At 47.5% G+C, this 20110-nt stretch overlaps 1 protein-coding gene across 4 annotated transcripts in view; it reads left to right on the top strand.

Annotated features, from left to right (window-relative positions):
* si:dkey-100n23.5 (cyclic AMP receptor-like protein A) overlaps window positions 1–20110 on the top strand; it is a 61743-nt gene that overhangs the window by 7093 nt on the left and 34540 nt on the right. For 3 of the 4 annotated variants that reach the window (XR_008415937.1, XM_053877260.1, XM_053877258.1), the window contains exons 4-9: window positions 275–331; window positions 410–470; window positions 5661–5748; window positions 11222–11311; window positions 11619–11657; window positions 18692–18770. Coding sequence is in view for 3 of the 4 variants with exons in the window: in XM_053877260.1 (XP_053733235.1) it covers window positions 275–331; window positions 410–470; window positions 5661–5748; window positions 11222–11311; window positions 11619–11657; window positions 18692–18770 (414 nt within the window). In the remaining variant the exon portion in view is untranslated. The remainder of the gene's footprint in view (window positions 1–274; window positions 332–409; window positions 471–5660; window positions 5749–11221; window positions 11312–11618; window positions 11658–18691; window positions 18771–20110) is intronic. The other variant, XM_053877259.1, reaches the window with a different exon arrangement.

The following is a 20110-nucleotide window of genomic DNA, read 5'->3' as shown; positions in this document are numbered from 1 at the left end:
AACTGATAAAAGATTATGTTTATTTCTGCTTCCCTTTTGTTGTAGGATTCAGATTGTCACTCCTTTTTGTAAAGTCAGGCTTATTCCTCTTTTTAAAAAAGGGAATTGAATTATCTGGCGCGGTGGGAAATCTGCGTGGCATTTTGAAAACTGTCACCTGGGACTCCGTATATAAACTGTCAGACACATGAGTGATCCTCTGATCTGCGGTTTCCTCAATGAATATCCAATTACTGGCAGATTGACGTGGGGTTGTGTCTTGTCTTCCTTACAGAAGATGATTCTCTGCTTAACTGTATCTGCCTTCTTTGACAGCGTAGCATATGTCATGGTGAGTGATGCCTCCACGATCACTTGCATAATTTAATCCCGGCGTGTTCAAGACTGGTGTTTGTTTTTTCACACGCAGGCCGAGTCCCACCCAGAGGGATCTCTTTGTGACTTCCAGGCCTGGTGGCTCACGTACTTCGGTAAGTCCAAGGAGAGCCATGTGCATAAAGCTAACACCAAAGTCGTTTTTGTTTACATGCTAACATGACACGTTTTCAAGGTTTGTCTGCGCCACAAACCACCACCAGAGTCTGATGTTAATTTCACGTGCAGCGTTTCCATAGCAACACACGCACATATCAGCAGTGGTGTATTTGTGTATTTACACACACACACACACACACATATATATATATATATATATATATATATATATATATATATATATATATATATATATATATATATATTCCTGATCATCTTGGTCACCCAGCTATCATCCTCAAATTTCTGGCCCTTTCAGCTATTTCATTTATGTCAGCCTGGTGGAAGTCACGAGGGTCTGGGGAGCAGGGTGGGTGAGGGAGGAGTTGGTAGCCACACTCACGAACAGCTTCCATTGGAACTGACTGGTGTGGACTGGTGTGTTGTCCTGGTGAAGCAGGGGTTCATCTCTTCCACAGTGAGCAGTCAGTGTGCATCGAATCATTTCATGAGCCGGCTGCGCTTCATTATTCCAGAAAACCAGTTCTGCAAAAATAAAATAAAACATTTTTCTCCCCCAAATTTAGAGAATGTTTTGTGCATGCTGGTCATGATAGTGACAATTTATGGGAGTGCGAAAACACATTTAATTAATGACTGAAAATGTTTCACTATTATGTACAATAAATAAATAAATAAAATGATTATTATTTAAAAAAAAACAGTATTTACTATTTGAAGAAACATGTTCATTTAGGACACTTAATGCAGTTTAGAAAAGGTATAAGAGCATTTTCAAATAAAAATAGAACACAGGATCTCATGACCTGGGAGTTCTAGGAACCGACCTGAGTTCAAATTGAACTGCTGTTAGGAAATAGAAGTGGAACACTCCAACAGATGTGGTGACTATGTCAAGGCTGATCAGTAATGTACAGTAACTACGCTTGAAAAGTGATGCAGTTTTGAGTCTTTTTATGGACAATAACTTATTGAACACGATTAGACTTGCCTCTTCCCCAGTTCCGGTGTGTGACAGTCGTGGAGAGTCTGGGGGACTTTGGTACTCGATTGTAGCTTTAAACAGATTTTTCATTCAAGGAACTCTCAACAATGTATGCTACTGAGTCTGACACTGTTGCCTGACTTGGACCACATCAACACATGCAGTGTTTCTGGCGCTGCTGCTGTAGACAAAAACTGCTCCCGGTCTTGACTGCGTTCTCCCAAAAAACTGTCACATCTAAACACAGGCAACAGGTTTTGATCTTCCCAGAGATAGCTTTGGCCAGCCGCCACGGAGCGCTCGCCGTCTCAGGTTAACCCCAAAATAAAACTGGCAGAGCACAGTCTGTTAGGCCAGAAGCACAACAACAGGCCTCTACAAGAGACGTGAAACATTCAATCGCTGTTCTCTACACTTATTTAACTGCTATATTTAAACATAAACACATTCTTTGTTGACGTTGGAGACAAACTCCAGTCATGCAGAGAACAGAACCGACCAGCTAGTTTCTTTATAAAACAGTTGGGCTTTCACGACAGAATGTAGCGTGTCAAACACAAGTCACAGATTGAAAATGTATTGAACGTGACAATATTCACCAGAAATGTATCGTGATCATTTTGTTCCTGTACTTCCTGTACTGTTTACCTCTCAGCTCAGTCTCAGTCTCAGTCTCACTAAAAAGGCCAATTAAAACATAACTGACATGAAGGAACAGATGCCTCTGTTGATCTCACCCGTCATTTATCCGTCCTCACGCACCCAAACACACCTGTGGTCATGATGTAACACGCCTGTCAAAGGTTGAGTTGTGAACTCACCGTCCAATAGAATGCCCACGAGCTCTTCCACAGCCTCCTCCTCTGTGGGGAGACAGACATCAGCCAATCACAGCAACTCCTACCTGTGTTTGTCAGGCAGTATGAAACTGTCAAGCTGTACATCATCCAGTCATAACATTATGACCGCCTGGCTATATAGTGTAATACATAACTAAACAGTGTGATTCCTTTATTTGTCCCTTTGCAACACTCGGAGAATATTTTGTGACACCCTGCTCTAGCACCTGGCTCTCAAACATTGGGCTGAGACTCACAGGACTATATTCAGTGGCTCTCCATTGGACATCGAAACTGTCTTGAGTCATTTTACGACCTTGATTTTCTAAGCCAAAATCCAACACTGAAATTGACAAATAATTATGAGAAATGATAGAATAAGAAACACCTGAATGGATCTGACTGAACTGCAAGAGCACCACCCTCATATTTAGCAACTGTTTCATTCTTCTTTTTCTCCTATCACTTTCCTGAGAGTCATACTCAGCCACAGATTCTCCTCAGTGCTTAACAGAGGCTTAGTCTGAGATTCATTTGTTTGGACATATTGCCTGTTAACCTAGGTTCTAATGAATGTGTCTGCTCACAGGTAGTGTTTAGCATTGGCAGTTGACTGGTCACAGGCTCCATTTTGAGTGGACACCTCCTTTGTGGACCACTATGTCCCTTCTTAGTCACATGCATAAAGAAGGTTTGAAATGTTATTGTCCAACAAGAACCTATTGTAGCGGCAAGCTGAGTTTGAGGTCAAGGAACTTGCATTTAGTGGAGAGCCCTGGCATATAAGAGGGTTCAAAGCCAAGTGAGTTGTGGGGGTGGAATTACATTCTGCGATCGCAGGTTTCTCTAAGTTGCATTTCACCAGTGAGCTCTGGACTCTTGAGGGATACGTCGGCACAAATAATATTAAAGACTTCAAGGCTCCCTCAAGGACGTTTCCACGCACACGCCGGGGTATTGTGTTCACCCGGACGACGTACAGGAGGTCATCCGATTTGAAAACGATGAGACCGACGCATTCACACTCGGAAACAGCGGCTTTTATTTGCGTCGACAGCCTGATTTGTAATTATTGCCACTTTAGCCTTGATTAGCCCGCGATTCTTAGTTAGGCTTTGCCACTAATAGGATGTTTCAACGGGGCTGTTTTATTAGTGGCCCTCGCACGTACACACACGCGGGAGATACAGGGGTAATGGGCAGTGAGTTAGTGCCGCGGGATTTGTGTTTGTCAGCACGGTTTGTCACGAGGATCCGCACGCCAGGGACACGCGGCCGCACATAAAGAACGACGAGGCGGCGCCGCGCTCTGTTGCGACGGAGCTCCACAGATCTGATTTTTACCCTGACCCATTAAATTTTATGAAATGTGTTAGGAAATGCACGGAGGAGGTGGAGGAAGAAGGGGCCAGATGGCGGAGTGGAGCCGTCGAGTGGCTGCCAAGGTTTGGGTCGCTGTCTAGTTATGTAAGACGTATTTGCTCCCCCAATGACATTGATGTATGATGATCATGACATAGACAGGCAGCCTACTTCTGTAGTTGCTGCGCCGCATTCTCACTGACTCCTGGAGTGTAAGATGTGTGTGCGTGCGGGTTTTGTGTTGTTGGAGAGAGTTAGCTGAGTATGTGGTTCAGGGTATCCATCACTGTGTCGACAGCCTGCCTGCGCTGTCAGTGGAAACACACACACACATAGACAGACGACAGGAAGTGACTGCCCTCCCTCCTCTCTGAGTAAATCTCTCTAAAAGACAGCTGCATTTCCATTAAGTTTTGATTTGCCGCCCATTTGCGGTTTGATTTTCGATTTCTCTGATGATGAGACGAACTTGTCGGAATTAAAGGTTGGTGTCGCGCTTTAGGAACACATTTCACGTATGTAAAGTGAAGCGGCCAGTAGTTAGATGCATAGTGGATGGCTCTCTAGTTTCCACCCACAAAAATAGAGATTGGTGACTTAATTATCCAGAGCTGCGATTTTGTGTGCTCCCCCCAGTCTGTCGCCCTGTGTAGCTGGGACTGAGGGGTCAGCAACAGAAAACAAGTTAATGAAGCATAAGATCTTGTAAACAAATACTCAGCTGGGTCAAGTGAATGGTTCTGATTCTGCATCTGGGTCTTGTCAGGTCCTGGATGCTTGGTTTTAAGTCTGTGGTCCAAGATGTCTAGTTGTCAGAGATAGGGGTCTCTAGATGCCTTTGTCTGGCACTGTTACGCTACCAGGTCCTGGGTGTGATTTAGGCCTCAGTTGGGTCATCCAGACACATTTTCCATTTCTGTTTTTTCTGGTTCAATGTCTAGATCATGCTCTCTGGATGCCTGGGTTTCTTGCTGTCTGGTTTTGGGTCATGGGCCCTCCTAGTTCCTTGGTCCAATTGTCTTGGTCTGATGCTTTTCCTGGTCCAGGGTGTGATTTGTCTTTGTCATAATTGGTCACCCTAGATGAAGATCTAAAGAAATGTTGATGCATCCATTCACCAGGGTTAGTGTTCTGTTTCTTGGTCTTGGTTATCTGGATGTCCTGGCGTTGGTGTCTTTATCCGGGTCTTGGTTCACGGTGTGATGGATTAGGTTTTATCTGGGCTCATCTGGGTCTCCCTGGTTGAGGATGTCTCAATGGTGTGCCTCTGGGTGTCGGTATCTGAATGTCTGGGATTCTTGGTCTTTAGTTGTCGGTCTTCAGGCTCTATGCGCCATGATCTGGTCTTGATCCAGGTCTTGGTCCACAGTGCGATTTTGGGTTTTTAAGGGCCTTATGTGGACTGCCTTATTAACCAGAAATCTATTGTTCTGATTGCCGTCTGTCGTTTTTGGGGTCTCATGGTTCTGGTCTCAGGTCCCGATCCAAGGTGTGATTTAGGGTTTGTCTGTGCCCCATGTGGGTCACCCTGCAAATCCCTGTCAGTTCCTACAGTGCTGGATTATTTGGGGCCAAAAACAGGTCACATGGGTGAGAAGCGGGTCAGATTCAGTCGCCTGCATATTGAGGCCACTAACAGCAGATTACCTCAAACCAGGATCAAATGTGCGTTAGAAAATGACTTCTTTTCAGGTTTTAGCCGAACTCTCACAGTGTAGACTCACAGTGGATCACACTGTACTAACCTCCGCTCCTTTCCTCCGTCGCCCTCGCAGCCGTGTTATCTCAGTTCATACAGTTCATCATTATCTAACTCCACTGTCATCCATCACACCACGCCACAGGTTACACGCTTATTCCTGCCGAAAGACATTCCATTCATCAAAAACGTGTGTGTTTGTGTGCGTATACACAGTAGCTATCTCCATACTGTTTGATGAGATGCTGAGTTGTGGTTTGATTCTGCTGTGTGCCCACAGACTGGAGTGCCTTAGCCTGGGTTTGTCTCATCACACTTAATCTGTACTTGAACCTGCTGAAAGAAACCAGCACCAACAGATATGAGATGTGAGTAAAGAGAGTTTGTTCCTCGTCTGACACCTCTCAGGTCATTGTGTGTCCAACATCTTCCTGTGAATGAGCCTCTGTGTTGTTTCCCCATTGCTTTCTGTCATGTTTTTGTGCTGTTTCTATATCTGTGTGTAATATGTTAGATGATACGGGTGCTGTGTTTGAGTTGGTCCTGGTGGCGTGTATTTGTGCTTTATGTTGTTATTTGTTTATGTGTGTGTGTGTGCACAGTTGGCGGCGATTGGGTTTTGAAGTGCGTGTGTGTGTGTTTGTATTCAGTGTTTCACGATGTCTTGTGTTGTGTGTGTGTGTGTGTGTGTGAGTGGCACAGAGTTTGTTTGTGTGGCTAATTTGCATGTGTGACTTATGTTTAGGATGTACTGTATGTCCACTCGCTGTGTGTGTCTGTCCCAAGCTTCTGTTGATTTGAGTTTAGTGTGTAGTTTCTTGGTTTGTGTGTTTGCTTCTTTATCGCTGGTGTGTGTGTGTGTACTTGATTATCCTTCCTCGTGAGGACCAATTCTTGACAAAGAGTTCTCAAACAGTTCTCACAATCCCTTGTGAGAACTGTTTGCCTTCTTGGGGACCATTTGGCCGGACCCCACAAGGTTATGCCTCAATTTGAGGATGAAGACTTGAAAATAGCTTAGACATTATAATTGGGTTTGAGTTTGGTTCAGAGTCCTGGTTTGCCAGTGGTCCCCACAAAGATAGAGATACAAACAGGTGTGTGTGAGGGTGTTTCTTGGTGTGTATGTGTGTGTGTCCGTATTTGTCGATAGTTTCTTGGTATGCGTTGAAAGTGTTTTTGTCTGTGCAAGTACATATGTGTTATTGTGTGTATGTGTCTAACATCTGTGTTTTACTTGTATACATCTCTGTGTGAGTTCATTAATGATGTTAAAGGTGATAGATATTTCTGTTTTGTTTGTGTTTGAAATGGGGCGCTCTGCGATCATTTTGTGTCTTGTGAACCTTATGTGTTGTGGGTGTGCTTTGTGTGAATGTTGGTCTCAAATATTTGCTTGACTTTGGCGTGTGATTTGTGTTTTCTGCAACTCAGTCTGGTAACAGTTGTGAGCGTTTGTATTCCAATCGTGTGTGTGTGTGTGTGTGTGTGCGTGCATGCAGTTCAGCTGTGCGTTGATGAGTGTGTGTGCGCCTGTCATTAGTTGGTGTGTGTCAGCAGGGGTGTGTCCCGTGTGCACCTGTGTGAGTGAGTGAGTGTGTGGTTTGAGCAGGAGTCGACAGTCCACCTCCTCCCTGCTTCCCTCTCCTTTCAGTTCCAGCCAGCGCTCTAATTGAAAAGGGAGTGAGTGTCAGCCGTTAAGTGTGCGGCGTGTGTGTGTGTGTGCGCGCGCCAATCCTCTCACGCCGCGGCGCTCTGTTACCGTCACTCAAAGTCCCACGAGTCCTCTCCATGGCACAAGTGCGAATTGGCTTCCGTGTGAGGAAGACGTGACATTAAAATGTGCGCCCCATTCGTGCCGAGACGAATTCAGGCAGCAACTCTGTTTGCCAAGTCGAGTGAATTTTTCAGGGCGGTGTTCCGTGGATGTGCTTAGGTGTGCACGCCGCTCCCCCGTGGGAGTTCCCCATGCATTGATTAGCAATAAGCCAGACGATATAATGGTGGTATAACTCAAAAGCAGGCAGCTTTACGAGCGAGCGGAAGGTGCCAGCTTGGGGCCAAATTCAGTTTACTCCTGACAAGGCTGCTCCCGCTCGCCGCTGCTCCGGAGCGGCAGGATCTCATCTGCTGCCGATCCAAGGCGTGTCTGACCTGGATCAGAACTGGACTGAATTCATAAACACCTTCACCTTCATTTTCTTCTGCGGCTTATCCGGGGTCGGGTCGCGGAGGCAGCATTCGGAGCAAGGAAGCCCAAACTTCCCAATGCGCACAAACCTCATCCAGCTCTTCCTGGGGGATCCCGAGGTGTTCCCAGGCCAGACCGGCGACATCATCTCTCCAGCGAGTCCTGGGTCTTCCCCAGGGTCTCCTCCTGGTGGGTCATGCCCGGAACACCTCCCCAGGGAGGCATCCGGATCAGATGCTCAAGCCACCTCAGCTGGTTCCTCTCGATGTGGAGGAGCAGCGGCTCCACCCCGAGCTCCTCCTGGACGACCGAACTCCTCACCCTATCTCTAAGGGTGCGCCCTTAGATTCGTAAACAAACACAGTGATTTCAAGAACCATTTTGTCCCTTTCATTCCAGGTTGTTCAAACCACAGCATATGGGCCAATTGAGGCCGTGCTGTGATTGCAACTGGTCCACAACATATCCTACAAAATGACTCGCACTTCTCTCTTATAACACTAGGTGGCCATTCTGTCTCAAGAAAGGGGATTTAATCAGATTATGGTTATGGCTGCCAACTGCAAAATACACCACATGTTGCCTTTATTACAGCCCAGAGGTGAGCAAGTGCCAGACACCATGTGACTAGCGTCACTGGAAGTGATAAAGAGGAAGAACACACTCGCACATGTGGCTAGTTTAAACCATGAAGTCGCCCGGTCACTCAATCTGGACTAACCTGAATATTATAAACTCACTTATTCCGACTCACAAAAGCCACCTGATGTTGAAGTCGGTGACAAATGGTGGTCTGGGGGCCTCATGCAGCCCTTTCACTGATTATTCGCGGCCCTTATGAGGCCTGAGTACAACTATGAGGCTGCTTGTGTCGAAACATTTTCTCTGGTTTTTCGTCTCTCAAAATTAGGGGAGGGGCTTGAACTGCTTAATTTTGGTTAATTAATTACATAGAAACAGTGCATTGACCCAGATTTTTCAGCTCACACACGCCAGGTGCGCCCCATTATACAGTGCAATGTCATCACCAAAACATTCAAGATGAAGGAGACTAAATGAGATTGCGTTGATGGACGGAGAATTCTTCTATTTCTGTCTTCAATTTCATCGTTGTTGCTTAAGTACATAGTTCCTAAGTCCCTCCCTCATATTACAGCTCCTTTTCTTCACCTGCTCTTCCCTCAGCCCCTCTCAACAGTCAGTGCATAATTAGTTGCCCACCCCTGGTCTTGGCCGAGCGAGACCTAATTTGAACCCGTTCATCTGTATGTGTCAGGCTGCTCTGGTGTATTGACGGCACCTCGATGTGCTGTATGTGCTGAGGGTCTGTGGCTCTGCATGCATGCACAATTACCCCTCGGCCCCCTTTCCCCGACCAAACACCCTCACTCACACACGGTGACGGCTCAGTGTGATGGTTTATGAATGAACAATTCGCCAGAGGAACGGCAGAGCAGAGGCTGGATGATCTAAGACTGATTGAAGTGGATGCAAGCGAGAACCAGTCGCGTGTGTGTGTGTGTGTGTGCGTGCGCGCGTGCGGGGGGAGCATCCACGCTTGCTAATTCTCCTCTCCGCTGAATATTAGCGGAGCTGAAGACAGAGGGAGGGAGAGAAGTGGTGTACAGGGAGAATGACGTGCAGCCCGGTGAGAGATTTCTTTATGAGCTCGCATGTGTGTGTGTCTGCACATGTGCGGGAGCGTGTGTCTGTCTGTGCAGGTGTGCGAAATGCGGCGCACACAGCGGTCCTGCTGAGCCTCATTAAGCCCATGTTGCGTGGTGCTCTGGACCTCGTCATCTCCCCCTTCCGAGCGCAGCGAGTGTGTGATGTATGTGCCTGTGTGTGTGTGTGTCTGTGGGTCCGCAGGCTCTCGACATTGATTTCCTGACAAGCCCCGCCGCCCCCTCTCTCCACCGAATCGTCACACCAGGGAACAACAGCGCTGATTTCACCATTTGTATCTCTCCTCTGATGAACACTTTGTCATTCCTTCTCCCTTTTCTTCACGCTCTCGTCTCCTTGACTCGTTCCGTTCCTTGATAGCTGTCTCAATTTTGGCACATCCATCATTTTTCCTTTTGTCCCTTTCCGCAATCCCTCGCCTGTTTGATCCTAACACGCTCGCGAAAACACGGTGGATTCACTCCAGATCTATGAGTTTCAGTCTGTCTGCCACCAGGCGTGCACTGTTCTATTTAAATCACCAGCTCTCTCTCTCCCTCGCTCGCCTCCCACACATCCTTGCTGCTGTCCGTCAGACGGGGGCAGAGGCGGTGAAATCACTAAGCCCCGGTGAACGAGAAGGAGACCGGGAGTGTGTGTGTGGCATTTCCAAAGGGATTGAGTGTGTGTCAGCGGCGTCGCCCCTGCTCGATTGACCACACTCGGAAGAAGTCAGAGCAGGACTTCCACTCTATTGACCGGACAACGCTGTTCGCTCCATAAAGTATTGATGTCCAACCCTGAAGCCACTGGAGTGCACACTTGTCTCACGCACACGCGCTGGTGGCCCTTGCTGGTTGCGAAACAACACCTTCAACGTTGTGCATGATCTTTCCTAGTCGTCTAGGCTTTCGCCATATTGGTTTGCTTCTTCAAATCAAGGGATTCTGTGGCTGAGTCACTTCCAGGGCTATTTAGAACTTGTATGTGCTTCACGTTGATGTCATCATCTGGCGTTCCGAGCTGAGTAGCACAGTGATCCCTGTAGGTCCCTGTTTTTGTGGATTCTGGACAGTGTAGAACTCCAGTTTGTATTCATGTGTCAGTGAAGGCGGAAACTGCACACTGCTCCAAACTTAGAACCTCGTCCAGGTTGGAAATGAGATCCTTCCCCTGCTGGAGGAGTTCAAGTATCTTGGGGTCAGGAGTGAAGGAATAATGGAGTGTGAGTTTGATGGACAGATCGGCCTGAAGATAAAGCTCTTTCATCTACGTTCCTTCTCTCAACTGCGGTCGTGAACTTTGGGCAGTAACCGAAAGAACGCTAATAATACAAGGGGCTGAGTCATACGGGAGAGATTCAATTCTGAGGCCTGCTGTTACATGTTTTAGAGGTGTTTGCTGTGGCACAAAGGTAACAAGATGGTGCTGCAAAGTTGGGAGAGGGAGGTCAGGTCAGATAGGGAAGAGGTTGGACGAAGTATGGTGGAGGAGAAGAAGCTGTTGAGATTCATGGCCGTGATGAAAGTGGTCATGAAGGTGTGACCTGGGAGCTTGCACAAGGTACATTAATGAGGAGGAGCCTGACTTGCTGTAACAAGAAGCTCTGACAAGGAATTCTGAGACCCAAAGAAGAAGTGTCATCCAGGAGAGACTCAGAGGAGAGACTCAGGGGAGAACCTCCTCTACTCCACATGGAGAGTAGCCAGTAGTAGTTGAAGTGTCAGGGTGCTACCTGGGAAACTCCCTCGTGATCTGTTCACCTGTGGGGAAAACACTGGGGCAGACTCGGGACACCCTTCTATGGTTGTTTGTCAGAGCTGATGTAACATGGGGAGGTTTCTGCAGCGAGGGAAGTCTGACCCTGCTTAGGCGACCTGACCTCCGCTATCTAAACATCCTCCACTGTGGGACGAAAAGGCGTTAACCTTTGGATATCCAGGAAGACTTGTCGAGCTAAATTATCGTACTCCTTTTTCATCCAGGTTGTACCACCTGCTGGCATGGGGCGTTCCTCTCATCATGGCCTCCTTACCGCTGCTGAAGGGATACTACGGCCCTGCGGGAGCCTGGTGGTGAGTACAAGATGTCTGTAGTACGAACATTCTTAAACCATTAAGATACACCATTTTTTTATGAATCGTTAAAGCGTTGTTTGTTTTTGTGGGACTGGAGAAATAAGAGGTGGCCTCGGAAAAAGAAGGAGGGTGGGATGGGAATTGGGACGGAGCCTTAATCTCCAGACTCCAGTCTCTCTTTCCACTCCTGGCTTATTAATAGCTACAGCTGTGCAGTTCTTTTCCCCTCCGCAGTCACACAAGTCTCTCTTCCGCTCACATTCCCATTGTAACTCCTCATCGCGCTCTCTCTCTCTTTCTACAGCTGGATCACAGACGATCACGTAGCCTGGAGATTTGGGATGTAAGTAGACCCTTTCAGCACTGCCATCAAAGCTTTCCCCACTAGGGAGATGGTTAGCGGGAGGGCAGCGGGAGGGGTGTCACTGTGGGGAAATGTGAAGGGTTGCATATCTAGCGGGCCTGTGGGTCTTCATCATCCTCTTGGTGTGAGGCCAAGATGTGTGTGTGTGTGTGTGTGTGTGTGTGTGTGTGTGTGTGTGTGTGTGTGTGTGTGTGTGTGCGGCTGAGCTTGTGTCTGCCTTGTCAGATTTAGGGAAGTCGCCACCCGGTGTCTTTAAGTGTTTAGGACGGCTATGAGGGATTACGCCTGTCGACTCCTCTCCTCGACTGCCCCCCTAGACTGCTCGGTTTTCGCCAATCCTCCTCCACACACACACACAAACACACACACACGCACACACATGCGCATGACAGCACTTCGCTATGAGCCAAGGTAATTGCGTTGCCGCTCGGAGCATCAGCAGGGAATCAATCTTTCTAAACAAATAAGCACGCACACACCGAGCCAGCCGCACACAGAGAAGCGCACACACAACAACACATAGCTATCAGCTGTGCTAAACGAGCCCGTGTCTCTTTTATCAGTGCTCTTCTGCTCCCCGGCTCTGTCTAGTTCTCCATGCTGCCGTGGCCCAGGGGGACGAGGCGCTCAGAGGATCAGGGAATCATCATTAGCTCTAATTACATCAAACCAGATGAGAGATTAGAGGCCACGGCAGCACCCGTCAAGGAAAAACCAGTGCACTCACACGCGCACACCCTGCTGACAGCTCGCAGGGAAAGCCAGCAGAAGGGCAGAGGTCGCTGCGTGAAAGGTGAAAACCGGAGAGAAGTGGAAGTGAAGCAAGAGGGGGATAGTTAAGAGGCCGGGAATCGCTCAGCGGGAGAAGGCGGCCGGGGCAGCGCTGCAGCGCGCGGAGTGAAAGAAATAGATTGCCCTTGTCTCGGCCCACGCCTCGTAGTGTGTCTTCATCAGCGATCAGCGGAGCAGGCAGCAAGGACAGAGGAGGCTCCGGGAGTAAGGAGGAGTGAAAGGAGATGAAGGACGAGGTGGCAGTGAAAGCTGCGTGACAAAAAGGTGCGCCGTTTTCAAAGGTGGAATCGGCAACCAGAGGCACTCAAGGTTCACCGAGTCATTTGTTGGGGGGCGGCGTCGCTGCGCACGATTGGACCCGGTCACTCCGAAAAAATGCGACGTTCTCGAACATCTGCAGCTGTTCGTGTTTTTATGTGTTGCATGAAGTCACACACAGAAGCAGATGGTCGATAAAGTACTTAGCCTCGTTGCGTTGTTTGTGTTCAAACAATCACTCATCTTCTCACAACTGTGAACACAGTGGCGGCTGCCACTTTTTTTGAGGGAATGCTGTTGGCACTATGTTGTGTTAAGCGCATGTTGCCAAGGTCAGGCCGCGGGGGCAGCATCTGAAATAAAAGAAACCTCCCCTCAGGAAATTCCCTGAGATCAGCGAGTCTCTCTGGCATGACCTGGGTCTTCCACCTAATCGTGAATGATCTGCAAAATATCCTGACAATCTCTTGATGCAGTGGATTTATATGAGTCTCTCCCAGATGGCTGAGCTTCTCAGGAGAGTCCACATTTCTGGAGGCTTGTCCGACCTTAATCTTTCAGTCCCTTCTCTCAGCTGTGGTCACACGCTGAATGTCGCTTGACGGTGAATTGAGGGCTCTTCTACTCCCTGCTTCGATCAAGCGCTAGAGATAATTCTTACATTTCTTCGTTAATTCAAATGTGATTTCAAAAACTGGGCCACCGACACTGCTAATTGCACCTATTATTTACACCAGTTAATCACACCAGTATGCAGATGTGATTAAACTGAAACAGTATTTTCTAATGGCTTAAAATGCCTGGCTACATTAAGAACGTGCCTGACTGAATTACTGTAAATATCTCAAGCCGTTGTCATGTTTCTAGCTAAATTTCTAACAGTGAAACATATGTTATAACAGGACATGATCACAAGGTAAACTTAAGAAAGCTGTAATGAAAAAGGAGCTCTGTTGTATAGCTTTATATCTGATCCGAATGCTCAAACTTCCCAAGGATAAATACCTGTGTGCTCCAGAGATGTGTCACTCCTACATATGAAAAATGTCACTGCCGGTCTCCCCCGCTAACAAGTCAATACGAGCTGGAGACTGATGGCTTGGCAAAAAACTTTGGTGACAGCCCAAAATGCCATCTGGTCGATAGTTTTTTTTTTTTCAAGATGTCCTTAACCATCAAAGTTATTTCCTAGCACGAACAGATTCAATTTCTCGTGAGGATCAGTGTTTCAAACGCAGCATCAAAGTTAATGCTGGTTGAGTCCTTAAAATGTCATGTGAAGTTTCAGCGTAGAACATGTTTGATTTTAATAAAGTCAAAATGATCCAAACGAAACTTCGGAGCTCAGAAACTCAGAGACGTGCCGCCGGAGAAGCGGTTTTATTGGGTCATGCAGTTTCAGAGTTTTTTATTCCGTCATCTTTAGTCAGGCTCCCAGCTCCGACAATCAGCTGCTCTGATCCAAAATGAATATTCAGATCATCAGAACAAATTCATTGATCCCCAGGGGGGAAATTGCTCTTCCTTCCAGTTGCATCCACAGTTCCAGATGTGTTACTGTAAATAAAATTAAGTTTTCAAATTACAGCATCATAATTCCACATTTACAAATAAAAATACAGTGTGGTGATGTGACGCCTGATGGTGGCAGGCAGGAATGAGTTCCAGTGGTGTTCTGTTGTGCCCCGGGATGAGGGATGAGCTCAGCGCAGCATTTCCAAGAGGACCTCTATCTTAGCCTGCATCCTCCTCTCACTCACCACCTTCAGAGTCCAGCTGAGCTCCTGTCGCTGTTGTTTCTAATGAGCTTGTCCAAACTGTTGGCACCTGCTTCCCCCCCACTCTGACTTGTGGAACATCCTGAGGATCATCTGACTGATGTTGATGGACCTCATCTGCTTCAAGAAGAAGCGACGCCTGTGGTCCCTCAGCTCCAGTCCAGCGTCTCATGAATATGGACACCCAGAAACTGGACCTGGAACATATAAGATCTGGTGTGGCACTAACCTATTAAAATGGCTGAAGATAATTGTGATGTCATCATGGTGACCGGAATGTATGACATGACTAAGCAAATGTTTCCCTTGGCTCAGCCCCGTTTCAGTCCCCCAGCTCTCCATGACAAGATCTGTGGCTCGAGGAATTTGGCTTCCTTAAGGAGAGCAGTTTTATTAGGCGCCGCCATCTGGTCTTCCCACACCTCCGTTGTTCCCACTGTCTTAACTGGTGGAACCCGCGGTGACTGTCTAATATTTCTTCTTGAACATCATAGACTCTAATGTTGGTCGGTTGGTTGGTTGCGAATCGTTGGTTGCTCTCATAATAGTTTCCTGTATTTCAGATTCTTCTCTATCTGCTGTATTCGAGGATGCGGAGCAGTTCATTTTGGGATTTTCCCTTTCCATCTCTTCACTCTGTTCACATCTGCGGCTGAGATTGAACCTCTGTGATGATCTACAGCTCTGAGCCGTCAAACTCTCCAAACCCCCTCTGTTGTTTTCTGGATTCCTCCCCGAGCCTACGTGGGCGCTCTCTCGGCGAGCCCTTTCATTTTCACTCTGTCTCCGTCCGTCCCCCTTTTAATATTTAATCACCTCACGCTTCTTTCTAATTTCTGCTCCTTCTGTACCTGACCTACAATCCTCAGTCATCTATCCTCACTTCCCTCCTCACCTTTATTCCAGTCCTCGTCTTTATCATCCCCTGCCCACTCGCAACGCTCTGCCTGCCTCTATTTCATCCTGGCTCTCTTGTTCCTTTTCCCCGCTTCGCTCCGTCTCTCTCTCTCTCTCTTACTTCGGGTAGCGCTCAGCCGTAGAGCGGGACTCTAATGGCAGATCATTATCATGCTAATTAGAGCACTTTGTAGCTGCCGCCCGTCATTCTCCTCTCCTCGCAGCCCCCCACGCTATTGTTAAAAAGGCCACCCCTCCTATTCCCCTCTCCACCATCCGCCCACCCCGTCTCTCCATCATTAACAGGACGTGCGCCGGCGTAATTGGATGCTGTTTATACCGGAGAGCAGATTATTAAATCACACCAAGGTGACGCTTGCGCAGGTCTCCGCTGAAACGCTTTCATCATTGTCCCATGCCTCTGTTGAACCCACGAGGACGCACATACATGCGCACTCGCCTTTTGCAGAAAGCCGCTTCTTTGTGCATTACCGTTCCCCACCAAGGCCTAAAGGAACACACTGAGCGAAGCAGCCAAGCTCTCGCTTGTTTCCCGCAGCCGGATTGACGCCAAGCTTTCACGAGTACCCCGGCCGTAAAAAGTTTGAGCCGATCAATTGTGCCTTTCAAAGTCAGAAGCGTTTGGTCACAAGAAGCGGGCGACAAAATATGAATGGTTAAAGCATTATAGCATTATAAAAATAAAACGGGAGCACTACAGTCAATGCACAATGGATTGTTCTAAGATCATCTGTTTTTTGACTCAGAGTTGGAATTCGATGGATTGCTTTTCCGCGCGTGGGAATATGTCAGGATATCTTTAAAATGATGATATCTTGATGATAGATGAAGGAAGTGCTGCTGTGGTGGAACAGGTGGAGACAGTTGTGGTTTTAGAGGAGCAGCAAGCAGGGGCAGAGCCTGAAATTCGTCATCGAGGTGGCCACATTGAGTACAGACGTTGCCCCCATAACTCCTCCCCATGACAAAAAATAAACATAATAAACATAAAAAAGGCACATCAAAACAGATTTTGTTTTCTAATGACGTAGTTTGTGCCGCCTCCCAAAAAATACCAACCTTGATGCTTGCCCTATTCACCTGTGCCTAGAACCACGTGCAGGTGGCTTGGCAGCCACAAGCCTTGTTGGAGAGTTGTGTTCCGACACCGAGTGACCGGAAAGGACAAGATTGGAAATGAGTCTGTCAGAGGGGCGTATGGAGAAATTTGGAGATTAAGTTGGGGAGGCCAGATGTAGAGACCACGCTGGACCAAGAATGTTTGTGGTGGAAGAAAAGAAGCACAAACATTGAGATTGTTGAAGTGGGAGCATGGTTCTCCCCTGGATTTTTTTTTGCTTAGCCTGTGGGGTCTTTCCTCCCCTACGCTAGAGGCCTGTCGTACGTCCCCTTCAGCCAGACTGTTAAGGAAAAGGAGTCATCTGTGACTGGCATCATTGCTAATGAAAGTTGGCTAGATGTTGACCAAAACAGCGGAAGATGGCGGGGATCAAAATCGCAGCGTGCATTGGGGAGAACCCTGGGGAGGATGATCACAATATCTAAAGGTGGAGGACTTGCCAGGCTTGTGATATCAGAGGTTGGTTTCATTGTCAGTTAGCAAGGTTAAAAGGTCAGTCTGCGGGGTGGCAGGATTCAGACCTCTACATGAAAAGAGTCATGAGGTGGAAGTGTTTTGAGTGTAAATGAGTTGCATCTGATGCCTCCCTTTGAGCCATTTGGATCTGACTTGAAAGCGCTTGCACAGCACCATAAAGTTTCGTGTGAAACTAAAAGAAACTCACGTCCGCACGAATGGCGTCGCATTTAAAGTCACTTTCAAATAAAAGTCATTTAAATATGCTCATCACGTTGGTGCTTTTGGCCGGACCTGTCACAGCGAGACTCTGCAGAAGCGTGTGTTTCTGCCATCACGTTTGTCACGACTACTGAGCGCTCCTGAGACAGACGCGAACGCAGCGGCCAGGAACCTGTCTATCAAAGCGAGACAAAGACGCTCTTCATGATTACAGGGAGAGGTTGAAACACCGTCGAGCTTACATCACCTCCCGGGAGGTTGCATAACACAAGTCTGTCATTTCAACACTGCCATCACCTCCTGTTTTCCTCGCTCGTCTCTCAACCGCAGAAAGACACCTCTCTTCGTTTTCGGCCCCTCATCCCCAAGGAATGCCGTGCATTTCCGGCGATGTGACATTGCTGACATCGTCTTTGGTTCACTGTCCTCTCGTTTCTAATCAGTGAAACAATGTGGCAGCGCGATCCGACACGCTGAGTCAGATCTTTGCTGCGGGCGCTCATCAGCTGAGTATCACATCGACTCCAGTGCCCAGTGTCTCCTCAGTAATCTCTGCTAAAATATACTCCCACGTTAGCAGAGAGTGTTCAACTTGTGTTACTTATGAAAAGCTGTTTCAAAATCCTTCTCCTGCCAACCAGTGTTCCTGTCAGTGCGGCGTTGGATTTATGGGCATGATCCAGTTCGCTTTAATCTGGCTCAACTACGGCTCATATAGATATAGGTGGCATGGCCTGGATCCTATCACGACGTTTGAATATGCGCTCATTTACCTTCAGAACTAGTCAGAAAGTGGAGTCCAGGGATTGAACTTAAACGTTTGACATTTCCATAAACTTTGTACCTCTTACTGATGTGAGGTTGTGGGGGCAGCAGTTGAAGTAAAGACAGCCCAGACAATCCCAGGTCAGCTGGGAAGCATAGCATTCTAGGTCACAAGCTCCTCACACAAAGCTTGGAAAACCGATCCACCTCTGCATCAGGGGTCATTCAGTCAAACCTTTCCCACTTAATCTCGGACTAGCTGACATTTATAGACATTTACATCATGGAAGGAAAAACATGTTTGCCCACCTCAGACATGCATCACTGTTTCCATCCTGTGATGGAAGACCTGAAGGGAAATTGTCAGTGGGCTTAGTGAAAATGACTAAAAAGTGCAACCCTCATGTTCACATTTTGACACTCCCGATAGCTTATGACGTGGGCTGAACTCACCCACCACTTCACCCCGTGCTTCACTGGTTACAGGGGCCTCGTGACTCACGACAATGATCTGACTCGCTCCACATATTTGAAAGTTCTTAGCTATTTGGGTCATCAGTTAAAGACAGAGATGTTTTTCGAGATCTCACCCTCCGTGGATGTATTTGAACATTTTGAGTTCATCATTTATTTAGAGCAAATCAAATATTGCTCATATTTTAACATGTTGAAATTCATTTTGCGATGTTTGGTCTGCGTTTCAGATGGTACGTGCCTCTGTTCAGCCTCATCTTCCTGATGATGTGCTGCTACGCCAGGATCATCTATGTGGCCAACGACAGGGTGAGTCCTTATCACGAGTGTCTCGTAGCAGTTGTGTTCGTGTCTCCAGGCAAATGTGTCAGATTTTATTTCAGCTTTTAAAACTGTGATACAAAATGAATCTATCTATTGTTGGATTTCATACGATGTAAAATACAGCCACCACCTTTTGCATTCTCATCTACATTTCTCCACCGCGCTCAGTGACGCTTTTGATCCTCAGAAATTCCAATTAATTGAACATTGTTCTGTTTAATCATCTGAAATCTTTTTTTCCGTCTGAGCTCATACCTCCACAGGTTCCTTTCTCTAGCCTCGACATTGACGCTTGAAGGTTTCAAAGATCTTGATATTCAATTTTGCGCATTGTCTCGTTGATCAGATTTACGCAGCGCAAGGCATGAATGGTGATCGGGTTATATATAGTTACATGCTGAAGCTTTGTCCTTGAAGTGTTTTAAGTTGAATATAACTGCTGCAGAAAGTCTGGTGGAGCAAAAAGAATTTGGTGTATTCCGATGGAGGGGTTCTGGTGAAGTTGGGTGCCACACCTGGTGGAAGCATTCAAGCTACCTCAGTGGGAGCTCACCTGGAACTGAGTAAATATTTCACAGGAATTGCCTCCATCTTCTCCTCTGATACTCTGATATGGTGCTCACCTGTGGGGCAGCTTCCTGAAGGGTGAGGGCATTTCTTCCCCGGCCTGATGAGCCGCTCAGGGTCTCGCTCCGTCCCGCTGGCTTACACAGCTTTCTGTGGTTTTCCATTGTCAGGGTGCAGCGTGTGCTCGGCCACATTCCACACCGTTCACATAGCTGCCATTCCCCTCCGCTGACGACAACACAACACACACCAGCTGAAAGAGACGCTGCCAGACTTGTGTGGCAGTGTGTTTGTGTGTGTGTGTGCGCGCGCGTCGGATTGTGATATGTCACGTTGCGAGAGACAGCGTGGCAGGCTGAAGCCACATTAGACTCACAATGAACTGTCATCTTTAATGTCAGCGTTCTGTTTGTGTGACAGTGAGGCGGATTCCGCAGATAACCTGGTTGCAGACAGGCGGCAAGTCTCTGTTTGGCAGGGAAGAGAGCGGGGCCTTCTTAATCACGAGCGCGATAACTAGGGAAAAATGAATATAGCTGCTTTGCAACCTGCGTCTCATAAGTCATTCCGCTCACAGTGCTCAACAGTCTCTCCTGTCTCGCTCTGTATCTCTGCTTCCTCCGCTCATTTCTCCTCTCCCTTCTTCCTCTCTGTCACCACCTCGCTCCCCCTCATCTCACTCCGCCGTTTTGCTTTCTCTATCATATTTATGAAGAGCTCAAGCCTTATCTCTTTTCGGCTCCGGGCTGTCTCACTTG

Source organism: Synchiropus splendidus, chromosome 10 (assembly GCF_027744825.2).
Source record: "Synchiropus splendidus isolate RoL2022-P1 chromosome 10, RoL_Sspl_1.0, whole genome shotgun sequence".
Lineage (NCBI taxonomy): Eukaryota > Metazoa > Chordata > Actinopteri > Syngnathiformes > Callionymidae > Synchiropus > Synchiropus splendidus.
This window is presented reverse-complemented; position numbering and strand designations above follow the sequence as displayed.